At 44.6% G+C, this 14,419-nt stretch overlaps 1 protein-coding gene across 1 annotated transcript in view; it reads left to right on the top strand.

Moving 5' to 3' along the window:
- Positions 1–11,432: 11,432 nt before the first annotated feature.
- Positions 11,433–14,419, top strand: part of LOC311137424 (zinc finger protein 423) — a gene marked incomplete at its 5' end in the record, with an annotated part of 131,441 nt that continues 128,454 nt past the window's right edge. Inside the window, one exon of the mRNA XM_084171914.1 lies at positions 11,433–11,472. Within this exon, the coding sequence (XP_084028040.1) occupies positions 11,433–11,472 (40 nt within the window). The remainder of the gene's footprint in view (positions 11,473–14,419) is intronic.

Raw genomic sequence — 14,419 nt, 5'->3', positions numbered from 1 at the left:
GAAATGTTCCATTCGCACAAGCATATTTCTCCAAAATGTTGTGCTCACATTTCTTTACATCCCTGTTAGTGAGCATTTCTCCCTTGCAAAGATAATCCATCCACCTAACAGGTGTGGCATATCAAGGAGCTGATTAAACAGCATGATCATTACACAGGTGCACCTTGTGCTGAGGACAATAAAAGGCCACTCTAAAATGTGCAGTTTTGTCACACAACACAATGCCACAGATGCCTCAAGTTTCGATGGAGCGTGCAATTGGCATTCTGACTGCAGGAATGTCCACCAGAAGCCAACTCCAATGTCGTTTTAGAGAATTTGGCAGTACGTCCAACCGGACTAAAAACCGCAGACCATGTGTAACCACGCCAGCCCAGGACCTCCACATCCGGCTTCTTCACCCGTGGGATCGTCTGAGACCAGCCACCCGGACAGCTGATGAAACTGAGGAGTATTTCTGTCTGTAATAAAGCCCTTTTGTGGGGAAAAACTCATTCTGATTGGCTGGGCCTGGCTCCCCAGTGGGTAGGCCTATGCCCTGCCTGGCCCACCCATGGCTGCGCCCCTGCCCAGTCATGAAATCCAGAGATTAGGGCCTAATGAATTCATTTCCATTGACTGATTTCCTTATATGAGCTGTAACTCAGTAAAATCTTAATGTTTTTATCTTGCGTTTATATTTTTGTTTTGTTTGTTGAGATTTACATAGTCTATTGTGGTGTTGAAAACGCAAACCATGATATTGAAGTGCCCAAAGTCATTATGCTTTGTTTATTGGTTGTGTGGTGCATTGGCACAGAAACCTGTTGGTGGAAAATTCATTAAATATATTTTATTAAAATTATAAATATGGCATAAAAATATTGAAAATCAGATTTCCCCCCTAGCTGATCATTGTCTGCAGCCAGCTCTGATCGTAGTGTAATGAAACAGGCAGAGAGAGTGATCTCGTCTGTGGTGGTCGGCGAACCCTCAAACTTCTGGCCCGTAGCCCTGGGTGGCATCGACTGTGCCACAAAAGCATGATGAAGTGGTAAAGTCGATATCCACGTTCATAAACACTGGGTCACTACAGTTATTATTTGTGGGCATAAACATTATTTTGAGTTAATTCTATGGAGGGTCATGTATAAGGAGGGTCATGTGAAAATATGTTTTACTTTACGTGGTCCTCTGTAGCTCAGCTGGTAGAGCACGGCGCTTGTAACACCAGGGTAGTGGGTTCGATCCCCGGGACCAACCATACACAAAAATATATGCACGCATGACTAAGTCGCTTTGGATAAAAGCGTCTGCTAAATGGCATATTATTATTATTACTTTTGGGAGGGGGGTGCATTTTTCTTTTATGACACCTTGAGTTGGACCAACCACTCCCCCCAAGTAAATCTCGATCTGTCCCTAAGGTCACTTCTATAGAATTACTTTTCTCTGATATGCAATTGGTAGTTACAGTCTTGTCCCGTTGCTGCTACTCCCCTATGTACTCGGGAGAGGCGAAGGTCGAGAGCCATGCGTCCTCCAAAACACGACCCTGCCAAGCCGCACTGTTTCTTGACACACTGCTCGCTTAACCGGGAAGCCAGCCGCAGGACACACCGTCTAGCTGGCGACCGAAGTCAACTTGCAGGCGCCCGGCCCGCCACAAGGAGTCGCTAGAGCGCGATGGAACAAGGAAATCCCAGACGGCCAAACCCTCAAGCATTGCAATGCAGTGCCTTAGACCGCTGCGCCACGCGGGTGGCCTCTCCTATAGAATTCTATGGTCACGCCTACTAAGGCCAACTTTGAATGGTTGATATTCCAGGCTTATATGCGCTGTGTGTGCAATAGCCTGGGGACGACGTTACACCAAGAAATACTTACCTTGATGAAAGCCCCCAACCTAAAGACATTGAAATTGTCTTTCTTCTGGAACCAAGTTACATGTTTCTCAGTACACAAACGCACACAACAAAAAACAACCCATAGGGCGCGGTGCTGGGCCCAGTCAGATCTTTGACACATTCATCCACTTCCCCGCTGAAAGATCAGACACAAAATGTTGGCACCATTGTAACAGGTTGTAATCAAGCCCTGGTCTCCAGCATGGGAACAGAAGAGGAATACCTGGTGTGGTAGTCTCAGGTTGGGCTACTCTAAATCATCATGTAGTGTCCTGTAATGCTTAGTTTGAAGTGAGACACCTTCGGTCATTCATAACACATACATAAAGGCTTCATGATGTAAACACAAATGTATTAACACTTAGGGAATGATCACTAACAACTAAAACAAATAAACATTAAAGACATGTTTAAACCATACATTTCCTTTTATTTTTACATTTTTTAAACAATACAAATACAAGAAGTTTCAAAAAGTCAACCAATGCAATTACATTGAACATTACACAGGGCTGTGAATAGTGTAGCTTGTCCCTGAGCTAGCGGACAAATGGTTCTTGCCTCTATTCCAGCTGGAGGTACTGCATGTTGGTTCCAACCTTAAAAGTAACATCAAAGAAAATTAGCAGGTCTGTTAGGAAATGCCTTTGTTACACCATCTGGATAAGGGCATTTCTGTGCTGCGCCAGAAACACTAAATGGGAAGATGGGAAACTCCATTAATTCGTATTATTATATTCCTCTTTCATTTACAAATCTCATGATGTGACCATGAGACATGGATGTATCTAGGGGGATTTGTATTTAGCTGAGCCTGCTAGCTAGCTACATTTCGGCTAGCTAGCAATTGCTGTGAAGTCACCTAAATAATTTCAAATAACGATTGAGGTAGCTACAGCCTGTAATCTAACTCAACACTTATCAAATAAAAATCTAATTGTATTTGTCACATGCGCCGAATACAACAGGGGTAGACCTAACCATGAAATGCTTACGTACAAGCCCTTAACCAACAATGCAGTTCAAGAAATAAAGTAAAGAAAATATTTACTAAATAAAATAAAGTTAAAAATTAGATAACAATAACCAGGCTATATACAGGGGGTACCGGTACCGAGTCAATGTGCGGGGTTACAGGTTAGTTGAGGTAATTTGTACGTGTAGGTAGGGTGACTATGGATAGATAATAAAGCGCAGAGGGGGTGGGGTGGGGGGGGGGGGTCAATGTAAATAGTCCGGGTGGCCATTTTATTATTTGTTCAGCAGTCTTATAGCGTTGAGGTAGAAGCTGTTAAGGAGCCTTTTGGACCTAGACTTGATACTCCGGTACCGCTTGCCGTGCGGTAGCAGAGAGAACAGTCTATAACTTCGGTGACTGGAGTCTTTTACAATTTTTTGGGCCTTCCTCTTACACCGCCTAGTATATAGGTCCTGGATGACAGGAAGCTTGGCCCCAGTGATGTATTGGGCCGTACGAACTACCCTCTGTAGCGCCTTACAGTCGGATGCCGAGCAGTTGCCATCCCAGGCGGTGATGCAACCGGTCAGGATGCTCTTGATGGTGCAGCTGTACAACTTTTTGAAGATCTAGGGACCCATGTCAAATCTTTTCAGTCTCCTGAGGGGGGAAAGGTGTTGTTGTGCCCTCATCACAACTTTCTTGGTGTGTTTGGACCATGATAGTTTGTTGGTGATGTGGACACCAAGGAACTTGATAGTCGCGACCCGCTCCAATACAGCCCCGTCGATGTGAATGGGGGAAGTGTTTGGCCCTCCTTTTCCTGTAGTCCACAATCATCTCCTTTGTCTTGCTCACATTGAGCACGAGAGGTTGTTGTCTTGGCACCACACTGCCAGTTCTCTGACCTCCTCCCTATAGGCAGTCTCATCGTTGTCGGTGATCAGGCCTACCACTGTTGTGTCAACAGCAAACTTAATGATGGTGTTGGAGTCGTGCTTGGCCACACAGTCGTGGGTGAACAGGGAGTACAGGAGGAGACTAATCACGCATGGCAGATGTGTTGTTGCCTACCCTTACCACCTGGGGGCGGCCCGCCACTGGTACTTCCTGCTTTAACTACTACAAACTAATTTAAATTAAATAAAAGGTGAACTTACTTGTGTTTCGCTGTCCAGTGACAGCACAAGTGGGGCATTTTATTTGCGAACTCATAACACGATCTGCATTTCGTCAGCAACACTAAAAAAATTATTCCAGGTCACGGAATTTCGAACATTTTCAAAATAAAAGTATCCCACGTAATAGTAGAAGTAATAATAATAATAATAATAATATGCCATTTAGCAGACGCTTTTATCCAAAGCGACTTACAGTCATGCGTGCATACATTTTTTGTGTATGGGTGGTCCCGGGGATCGAACCCACTACCTTGGCGTTACAAGCGCCGTGCTCTACCAGCTGAGCTACAGAGGACCACAGTGTCAATAACCATTCATGATATGAAAAATAATTGTCTAAACATGAACAATGATTCATATTTGTTGATATTTAAGTGACATTTGCATTAAATTGGGGTTTTAGAACATGTTCCAAGGTAAAATAAATGCCCCCAATGTGAATCACTGTATATGGAATGCAGATTGGCTTAGAGCAAGATCTATTCTGGGTGCAGCAGTAAAAGTATTGTTGGAAATACTCAGTAGGGTCTGTAGAATGTATATATAGTGTCATTACATGGGGCTCTGAATAATAGGGAGTGTTGCTGGCCTTTTACTGCACCCATTGCATTGGCGGCCGAATCACATCACATGTGCTTATTGCACTACAGAAAACAGCTAACTATTTAAAAAAGTATGATAAAACTTTGGTAAACCAGAAAAACTGGTGGAAATCCGAAACCTGGAAAAACACAACCAAGAAAACAGAATTTTGGGGGGAAAAAGCGACTTACATTTTTACGTATGGGTGGTTCTGGGAATCGAACCCAATATCCTGGCATTACAATGCTCTACCAAGATGCATGACAGTGTTATAAATGCTTTGTGAAGCCTCAAATTGATATGATTTATAAGGCCTTTATTAAGCAGTGCTTATGCCACCCTTTATAAAGCACAGGTTTGTCATATTTGACATTGGTGGTTATGTCACACAGTTATGCCACATTTATAAAGCATGACATAGTTATAGATGATTTGTAACACATTTATGTACCGTAGTGTTTATACATTTACATTTACATTTTAGTCATTTAGCAGACGCTCTTATCCAGAGCGACTTACAGGAGCAATTAGGGTTAAGTGCCTTGCTCAAGGGCACATTTACGTCATTTAGCAGACGCTCTTATCCAGAGCGACTCACAAATTGGTGCGTTCACCCTATAGCCAGTGGGATAACCACTTTACAATTTTTGGGGGGGGGGGGGTAGAAGGATTACTTTATCCTATCCCAGGTATTCCTTAAAGAGGTGGGGTTTCAAATGTCTCCGGAAGGTGGTGAGTGACTCCGCTGTCCTGGCGTCGTGAGGGAGCTTGTTCCACCATTGGGGTGCCAGAGCAGCGAACAGTTTTGACTGGGCTGAGCGGGAACTATGCTTCCGCAGAGGAAGGGGAGCCAGCAGGCCAGAGGTGGATGAACGCAATGCCCTCGTTTGGGTGTAGGGACTGATCAGAGCCCGAAGGTACAGAGGTGCCGTTCCCCTCACTGCTCCATAGGCAAGCACCATGGTCTTGTAGCGGATGCGAGCTTCAACTGGAAGCCAGTGGAGTGTGCGGAGGAGGGGGGTGACGTGAGAGAACTTGGGAAGGTTGAACACCAGACGGGCTGCGGCATTCTGGATGAGTTGTAGGGGTTTAATGGCACAGGCAGGGAGGCCAGCCAACAGCGAGTTGCAGTAGTCCAGACGGGAGATGACAAGTGCCTGGATTAGGACCTGTGCCGCTTCCTGTGTAAGGCAGGGTCGTACTCTCCGGATGTTGTAGAGCATGAACCTGCAGGAGCGGGTCACCGCCTTGATGTTGGCGGAGAACGACAGGGTGTTGTCCAGGGTCACGCCTAGGCTCTTCGCACTCTGGGAGGAGGACACAGCGGAGTTGTCAACCGTGATGGCGAGATCATGGAACGGGCAGTCCTTCCCCGGGAGGAAGAGCAGCTCCGTCTTGCCAGGGTTCAGCTTGAGGTGGTGATCCGTCATCCATACTGATATGTCTGCCAGACATGCAGAGATGCGATTCGCCACCTGGTTATCAGAAGGGGGAAAGGAGAAGATTAGTTGTGTATCGTCAGCGTAGCAATGATAGGAGAGGCCATGTGAGGATATGACAGAGCCAAGTGACTTGGTGTATAGGGAGAAAAGGAGAGGGCCTAGAACTGAGCCCTGGGGGACACCAGTGGTGAGACCACTTGGTAGGAGCGACCGGTCAGGTAGGACGCAATCCAGGAGTGAGCCGCGCCGGAGATGCCCAGCTCGGAGAGGGTGGAGAGGAGGATCTGATGGTTCACAGTATCAAAGGCAGCAGACAGGTCTAGAAGGACAAGAGCAGAGGAGAGAGAGTTAGCTTTAGCAGTGCGGAGAGCCTCCGTGACACAGAGAAGAGCAGTCTCAGTTGAATGACCAGTCCTGAAACCTGACTGGTTTGGATCAAGAAGGTCATTCTGAGAGAGATAGCAAGAGAGTTGGCTAAAGACGGCACGCTCAATAGTTTTGGAAAGAAAAGAAAGAAGGGATACTGGTCTGTAGTTGTTGACATCAGTGGGATCGAGTATTGGTTTTTTGAGAAGGGGAGCAACTCAAGGCTTTATGAAGCCTTTATAAGCTGAATGTCATTTAAAGCAGGACCAAGTAGGGTTTTAAGGAGTACTAATGTTACTGTCCCCAATACTTCAAAAATATACTTAAATACATGTCATTTTGTCCTTAAAACTTTTAATTGGAATACTGTAGAATTCCATTCATTCCTATGTAGGACTGCTCTTACTAGGTAGTGCCAATATGGCCGACCGGTGGCTTCAAAGCCTCTCAATGGCCAATACATAGCTTCAGCAATCCAGGGTTTACAGTGAGGGAAAAATGTATTTGATCCCCTGCTGATTTTGTAGGTTTGCCCACTGACAAAGAAATTATCAGTCTATAATTTTAATGGTAGGTTTATTTGAACAGTGAGAGAAAGAATAACAACAAAAAAATCCAGAAAAACGTATGTCAAAAATGTTATAAATTGATTTGCATTTTAATGAGGGAAATAAGTATTTGAACCCCTCTCAATCAGAAAGATTTATGTCTCCCAGGTGTCTTTTATACAGGTAACGAGCTGAGATTAGGAGCACACTCTTAAAGGGACTGCTCCTAATATCAGCTTGTTACCTGTATAAAAGAAACCTGTCCACAGAAGCAATCAATCAGATTCCAAACTCTCCACCATGGCCAAGACCAAAGAGCTCTCCAAGGATGTCAGGGACAAGATTGTAGACCTACACAAGTCTGGAATGGGCTACAAGACCACCGCCAAGCAGCTTGGTGAGAAGGTGACAACAGTTGGTGCGATTATTCGCAAATGGAAGAAACACAAAATAACTGTCAATCTCCCTCGGCCTGGGGCTCCATGCAAGATCTCACCTCGTGGAGTTGCAATGATCATGAGAACGGTGAGGAATCAGCCCAGAACTACACGGGAGGATCTTGTCAATGATCTCAAGGCAGCTGGGACCATAGTCACCAAGAAAACAATTGGTAACACACTACGCCGTGAAGGACTGAAATCCTGCAGCGCCCGCAAGGTCCCCCTGCTCAAGAAAGCACATATACAGGGCCGTCTGAAGTTTGCCAATGAACATCTGAATGATTCAGTGGAGAACTGGGTGAAAGTGTTGTGGTCAGATGAGACCAAAATCGAGCTCTTTGGCATCAACTCAACTCGCAGTGTTTGGAGGAGGAGGAATGCTGCCTATGACCCCAAGAACACCATCCCCACCGTCAAACATGGAGGTGGAAACATTATGCTTTGGGGGTGTTTTTCTGCTAAAGGGACAGGACAACTTCACCGCATCAAAGGGACGATGGACGGGGCCATGTACCGTCAAATCTTGGGTGAGAACCTCCTTCCCTCAGCCAGGGCATTGAAAATGGGTCGTGGATGGGTATTCCAGCATGACAATGACCCAAAACACAGGGCCAAGGCAACAAAGGACTGGCTCAAGAAGAAGCACATTAAGGTCCTGGAGTGGCCTAGCCAGTCTCCAGACCTTAATCCCATAGAAAATCTGTGGAGGGAGCTGAAGGTTCGAGTTGCCAAACGTCAGGCTCAAAACCTTAATGACTTGGAGAAGATCTGCAAAGAGGAGTGGGACAAAATCCCTCCTGAGATGTTTGCAAACCTGGTGGCCAACTACAAGAAACGTCTGACCTCTGTGATTGCCAACAAGGGTTTTGCCACCAAGTACTAAGTCATGTTTTGTAGAGGGGTCAAATACTTATTTCCCTCATTAAAATGCTAATCAATTTATAACATTTTTGACGTACGTTTTAGTGGATTTTTTTTTGTTATTCTGTCTCTCACTGTTCAAATATACCTACCATTACAATTATAGACTGATCATTTCTTTGTCAGTGGGCAAACGTACAAAATCAGCAGGGGATCAAATACTTTTTTCCCTCACTGTATATACGTCATTGATCTTAACCGACTTCATTTGGCTTCACTCCATGTATTGGTAACTGCATACTTTGAGTGTGTCTGAAAGTGGGCGTTGCATAAGAAGTGGGTGGATCAACAGAAACGGGTGTAACATCAGCGCTCCATTATTGGTTAGACTGGCTGTAACCAGGTGCGCCGCGGGTCAGTTTAATGTTCACATAGCAGATTAGGATAATTAACGTGGCAGGTTAGGAGAATGAGATTTAGGTAAGGAAAATGGTTAGGCTTAGCTAAAACGCTACATTTGCCAACAATCGACTCGTCGTGCAGCCCAATCAGCCACGCAAAACGGTCTGGAGTGCCAACAAATCTGCATAAATTAGCTGATTTGCTTTCCATACACCCACTTCTGTTGATCTTCCCACTTCTGTTGACACACCCACTTTTATTCACTCCATGTATGCAGTTAACTGTATCGCGTTAGTGTAAATCAAGACTGTTCTCAGGGCAAGTCTGCCGGTTTTGACTAGTAGAAGTTACTTTTTGCAACAGGTTAGGAGAATTAACGTGGCAGGTTAGGAAAATTAGGTTAAGGTTAGGAAAAGGGTCAAGCTTATCGTACGCATCTTAGTTAGATGTAAAATTGCTTCTCAGCAACTGCACCATGCAGCCATTACCTGCATTATGGGAGGCACTACTTGTCAACCAATTAGGGTGTTTTTGTTTGACCCACGCAAACGTGGCTAAATACGTGACTGAAACAGGAACAAAGTTTGCCCTGACTTTAAAAATCAATTTATGCTTGATCCGAAAATGTGGTTGGAGGCTCCGTCTGACACAATTGCAGAGCCTCCGCAGGCATGCAGAGGCCAAATTGAGCTCCGTACCACATCGCCATGCACCTCCCAAATTTTGTGACAATGCCGACGCTCCGTATAGCTCCACATTGACATGATTGGTTTACAGTAGTCGGGAGGAGGAGGTCCTGTATAAACACAAACTCACTTCCCTGACAACTTCCATCACAACAACTCTGCGCTGCGAAGCGCAAGAAGTATGAATGCCTTGACTTCTGCAGAGGCCATATCACCTAAATGTTGTACGGCCAATGCCGACATCAGACTGACCATGCAGCGCCTTTTAAGCCACAGGGGATACAAATGAAAAGTGACATTTGAGACCCCTGTCTCTCTAACATATGAATTGTACACATTATGTTTCCAGTTTGAGTATGTGATAGGGGGGATAGAAAAGGTGTTCAACATTTATACAGACAAACTTTTATAAATAACAGCAGCTATGTTGACACTGCCATGTTCATTAGAGCCTTGCTGTTGGAAAACCACTACAGCAGGGGTATTCAACTCTTACCCTATGAAGTCCGGAGCCGGATGGTTTTCTACCTGATAATTAATTGCACCCACCTGGTGTTCCAGGTCTAAATCAGAGTTGAGTTTGAAGGCACTATGGTGTCCGACTTTTGGCTATTGCAGATGCACCTCCCCCGATTTCACTTGCTGACTTTCGTCTAGTCGGTTTAGTTGGGCTTACCGCTCTAACACTCCCATTGATTCTTCACATAGGAATGAATGGTGTCACGTGATCGATGACTTTGCCCATTCATACAGCCATTGGTGAGGGCCCAGACCCCTTTGTAAAAACAACACAGAAATAAACCACATTATTTAACATTAAAAATAATTCTGAATAATGAAATGACAGTCTTTGTATTAAGGTGCATTTAAAAAAATCCATTATGCACTGTTAAGCCCGTCAAAATAATAGCCCAATCTTGAAGATAAACTAATTTATAATAAAATATCGAAATTATGCATGGAAAGAAACAGGATGCGTTTCACGACCAACTACTTCAAAATTATAGGCAACAATTTAAGATTGAAAGGACTAAAACCGAATCCAGTCCGGATTTTTCAGCCGCGTTGCAGAGTTCCTCGAAGCTCCGTGTTTTGGCCCCAATCTGTGCTCAAAGTTAAACTGTAGTTTCCATGGCTGACCATGGTTTGGTGCTGTTGGCTCGCTCTGTCTGCTCAACCCAGGCTGTGCAGTGCTCCCAGCGGGATCAGAGCGCTCCCCCGCCGGGACCCTACTCTCACATCCTCCTGCTGGGACACAGCTACATTTCCAGCCAAGCCTGGCTTTATTATGTGTGCCTGCGCTGCAGCCCCGCCAGTAGTCGGATCGGGAGGCGGAGGGAAGACCAGAGTCGGGACAAAGAAAAAGGGAGAAAGAGGCTAGCGACCGCAAACATTTGACTGGGTTTAGGAATTAAATTAAAAAGGAGGAGATATAAACAAATCCCCAAGGGAGAAAATGCTGGGTTAGGTTGCATTGACCATGCCACCTTCTGAAAAATAACAGACGGACTGAGGAGGGAGGTTCGGTGTTCGCAAGATCAGGGAGAAAGAGACTTAGTTCCGAGAACAACCTCAAGAAGAACAAGAGGAAAAATAAAACGTAAAGCTTGTTTGAACCGAATTCTCGAATTGTTTAGTCCGGTAATCACATTATTTGGACGTATTGGCAGCTTTCTAACTGCCGATCAGGTGTTACCGCATCGTACGGCTGTCATTTGGCTTTCTCTTGAAACTACTGATAAAGTCGCGCTATCGTCAATGTGTGTATGAACATAAAGGAACAAAAGATACATACTGTCGCCACGGACCCCGAAAGAAACACAAGTTATTCCGTTAATTTTACAGGTTGAGTCCAGTTGAAGAAGTTAAATTGCTGGAGTATCCGGGCACTGCGCCTCTCCACTGTTCTTAATTGTAGCTACCTCCTTTTAACTGGACAATAGGCTACTATCAGAGACAGAAGTTGCCGCATTGCAACAGGCAAAGAAGTGAAAAAACGCCAGCTAAAGTATCCATCTGTATGACTGTATTCGCAAAGCATTAGAGATCTATACGAGAAGAAAATACTATCAACCCAGAGATGTCTAGACGAAAACAGGCCAAACCGCGTTCGGTAAAAGGTAAGTGTTTTTATTTTTTTATGGAGAGACTGGGGACAAACTCACGAGTGGACGCATAACCAATAAGAATATTTCATGGCAACCTTAGGCGAGTACTGTGAAATTCAAATATTTAAATATCGTCACTGTGTTGTCTTATATCTCTAAACAACTTAAAGTAAAGTAAATAATATATAATTTACCCGGTCCAACGTAGGCTACTCTCTGTAGTGTTACAATAGTCATTCAGGTGTTCCCTGGTCAGTTAATTACTTAATTGATTGTAAATTGGGACCACATTCGTTACCCGACTAGACTGCAACGTATTAGCTCCTGCTCACCCGTATCGTTGATGTGTGAGTAATTATTGTCACCCGTGCCATGTGACCCGTTAGCTGCCCATGCATGCCCACATCTAGCACGTTGTTTTTCGTCGCCATGATTAAAGCATGGGCACATTGGTTTGTTTTACTTGAGACCATTTTCTTGGTGAGCCATATTTTCTAGTAAAATTAAACAGTGACAGGGATGGCGAGGGGCATTTGGCTCGTTTTGCCTCTGGCTGCGTTTACACAGGCAGCCCAATTCTGATATCCAATTCTGATATTTTGCACAATATTGGCAAAATATCTGATCTGAATGGTCAATTATTGGCAACATATCAGAATTGGGCTGTCTGTGTAAACACAGCCTATGGAAACCAGATGGGCAATGTGGTGGCCATGTGGTCCAGAATTATTAGGTTACCCATTTTACATTTACATTTTAGTCATTTAGCAGACGCTCTTATCCAGAGCGATTTACAGTTAGTGAGTGCATACATTACCCCTCCCCAAAGAGTCATTTTGTTCTATCTAATTGATGGCAACAATATGCAATGGTTAATTATGGTGGAAAGATTCTAAGGCCTACATTGTTTAAATTAGTATATGTTTTTGTTTTAATGCATGTGGTCTGTGTAGTGACTTGTTCACCAAGACTAATGGCAAGTTGAAGCTGTGTTGATGACCACAGTGGTTGGTCTGGTTCTGAGTCACCAGAGCTTGGTGTCAGGATGCCTGTGGTGTCTGTACTAAGGATCCACTGTTTCAAAGCATGAAAAAATATCACATGTAAGCTGAATGTGGGGAAGAGATCACTTGATTATTTTAACAATTTCTTATATTGATGAAGTACAAGGAATACAAGTATATATTCCACGTCTGAAAGTAATCCTAATTTCCCTGCAGGGTAAAGAAGGCTTGTCTTTGTACTGTTTTCTATCCTGAGTGGGTTGGGCAGCTTCAGCTTGTGACTTTGAATGAACAAAGCTTTTGCTTAGTCAGTGATGCACAGCAGCTCAATGTGTAACTAAGATGTGTTATGTTGCTATCAACCCACAACACCTTTCCCACGGCCTGGCATATTCTCAAATAATGAGTGAGCAGCAGAGTGGTTCAAGGCATGCAGCAGAGTGGTGCAGGGCATGCACCGGGGATTATTTGTGTTTTTCATGTCCCGTTGTCTCTCACCTGCTCATTCAACTCCAAAGAGTGGCTGTCAATGCCAAAGCAGAAACAGCACATTGAGAATCATTTTTATTCCTAGTTTGCTACACACAGACAAGACAGTCAGACGTCTATGATGAAAAAGGATTGTGGAAACCACCAATCCTTGTTATTATCAGTGGTTTTTGTTGGGGGGATTTTCAATCCTAATTGTAGATGGCTAATTGAGGTTGCATGAATATCTAGGATTGGCTCTTTTACTAATGGGGAGGGGGGAGAGGAGAGAGAGAGGGGAGCGAGCGGTTCTTATCAAAATATTATTTCTCCCGATTAATCCCTTTTTAATGTGTGTCTTTGCATAGAGTGCCTGGCCGGGGCATTTCTGTTTCATATCTCCCCCATCCCCATGAGTATTTCATGCATTATGTAGTGATAATTACACATTAATAAATCCTCTTCATTTGCAGGACATTAAGCGGGAATGAGTGCACATGACAGTCAGGGAGCGAGAGAGCACTTATTTCTTTTCCACAATGTTGTTTACAGTCAATCAAATCAAATTGGACCTTTTAACCTGCGATGTGGGAGAAAGAGATGTTGGAACAAGGCTTGTCTAGGGCTAGCTGAGAGAGTAGGGATTACATTTACATTTTAGTCATTTAGCAGACGCTCTTATCCAGAGCGACTTACAGGAGCAATTAAGGTTAAGTGCCTTGCTCAAGGGCACATCGACAGATTTTTCACCTAGTCGGCTCAGCGATTAGAACCAGCGACCTTTCGGTTACTGGCACTACGCTCTTACCCACTAAGCTACCTGCCGCCCTACATCTAAGGCATAATTTCCACTCCACCTCCCTTCTGCTTTTCCACCTCATTCCACACCAAATTCCACCAGTACTACTCTGTTTACACAAGTTATCAATTCAAACATTTTCAAAATTGCATTGAAATATTAAAAAAATCTTAATCCATTGATAGCTTCACCTGGCCAAAAAGCAATTGACCACAATGTAACAACGATGTTGGTACTCAAGTACACTGAACAAAAATATAAACGCAACATGTAAGTGTTGGTCCCATGTTTCATGAGCTGAAATAAAATATCCCAGAAATGTTCCAGGCCCTCCCGAGTGGCGCAGCGGTCTAAGGCACTGCATCTCAGTGCTAGAAGCGTCACTACAGACCCGGGTTCGATCCCGGGCTGTATCACAACTGGCCGTGATCGGGAGTACCATAGGGCGGTGCACAATTGGCCCAGCGTCGTCCAGGTTAGGGGAGGGTTTGGCTGGCGGGGCTTGACTTGGCTCATCGCGCTCTAGCGACTCCTGCAGGTTGACCTCGGTCGTCAGGTGAACAGTGATTCCTCCGACACTTGTTGCGGCTGGCTTCTGGGTTAAGCGGGTGGGTGTTAAGAAGCGCGGTTTGGCGGGTCTTGTTTTCGGGGGACGCATAACTCGACCTTCGCCTCCCGAGCCCGTTGG

This window comes from Coregonus lavaretus (genome assembly GCF_964263955.1).
Source record: "Coregonus lavaretus genome assembly, chromosome: 11".
NCBI lineage: Eukaryota > Metazoa > Chordata > Actinopteri > Salmoniformes > Salmonidae > Coregonus > Coregonus lavaretus.
The sequence above is the reverse complement of the archived record's forward strand: the minus strand, read 5'-3'. Positions and strand labels throughout refer to the sequence as shown.